Below are 329 nucleotides of genomic sequence, written 5' to 3'. Positions count from 1 at the left end.
CGGCGGCGCTGGTCACGTGTGGCGGAGGCGGAGGCGGAGGCCCGGCCCGCCGCCCCCGTAGACCGCCGCCATGCCGCTGCCGCTGCCCGGCCGCCCCCGCCTCGGGCAGGCCCCGCTCCTGCCGCCGCTGCTGCTGTTGGTGCTGCTGGTGGGCCCGGCGCGGCCCATCTCCTTCCAGCTGCCGGGCAAGGCGCGGAAGTGCCTGCGGGAGGAGATCCACCGCGACACGCTGGTCACGGGCGAGTACGAGATCGGCGCCCCGCAGGGCTCCTCCACCGGACCCTCCGCCAACCTCAAGGTGCGACCGCGGTCGGCAGCGCCCCGGCGGG

At 78.1% G+C, this 329-nt stretch overlaps 1 protein-coding gene across 1 annotated transcript in view; it reads left to right on the top strand.

Annotated features, from left to right (window-relative positions):
• Window positions 1–11: 11 nt before the first annotated feature.
• Window positions 12–329, top strand: part of TMED10 (transmembrane emp24-like trafficking protein 10 (yeast)) — a 16,142-nt gene continuing 15,824 nt past the window's right edge. Inside the window, exon 1 of the mRNA XM_010583722.1 lies at window positions 12–298. Coding sequence (XP_010582024.1) covers window positions 71–298 — 228 coding nt within the window. The 5' untranslated portion in view covers window positions 12–70. The remainder of the gene's footprint in view (window positions 299–329) is intronic.

The sequence above is a fragment of the Haliaeetus leucocephalus genome, unplaced genomic scaffold (assembly GCF_000737465.1).
Source record: "Haliaeetus leucocephalus isolate CR32 unplaced genomic scaffold, Haliaeetus_leucocephalus-4.0 Scaffold932, whole genome shotgun sequence".
Classification (NCBI taxonomy): Eukaryota; Metazoa; Chordata; class Aves; order Accipitriformes; family Accipitridae; genus Haliaeetus; species Haliaeetus leucocephalus.
Note: the sequence above shows the minus strand (reverse complement) of the source record. Positions and strands in the feature narration are given on the sequence as shown.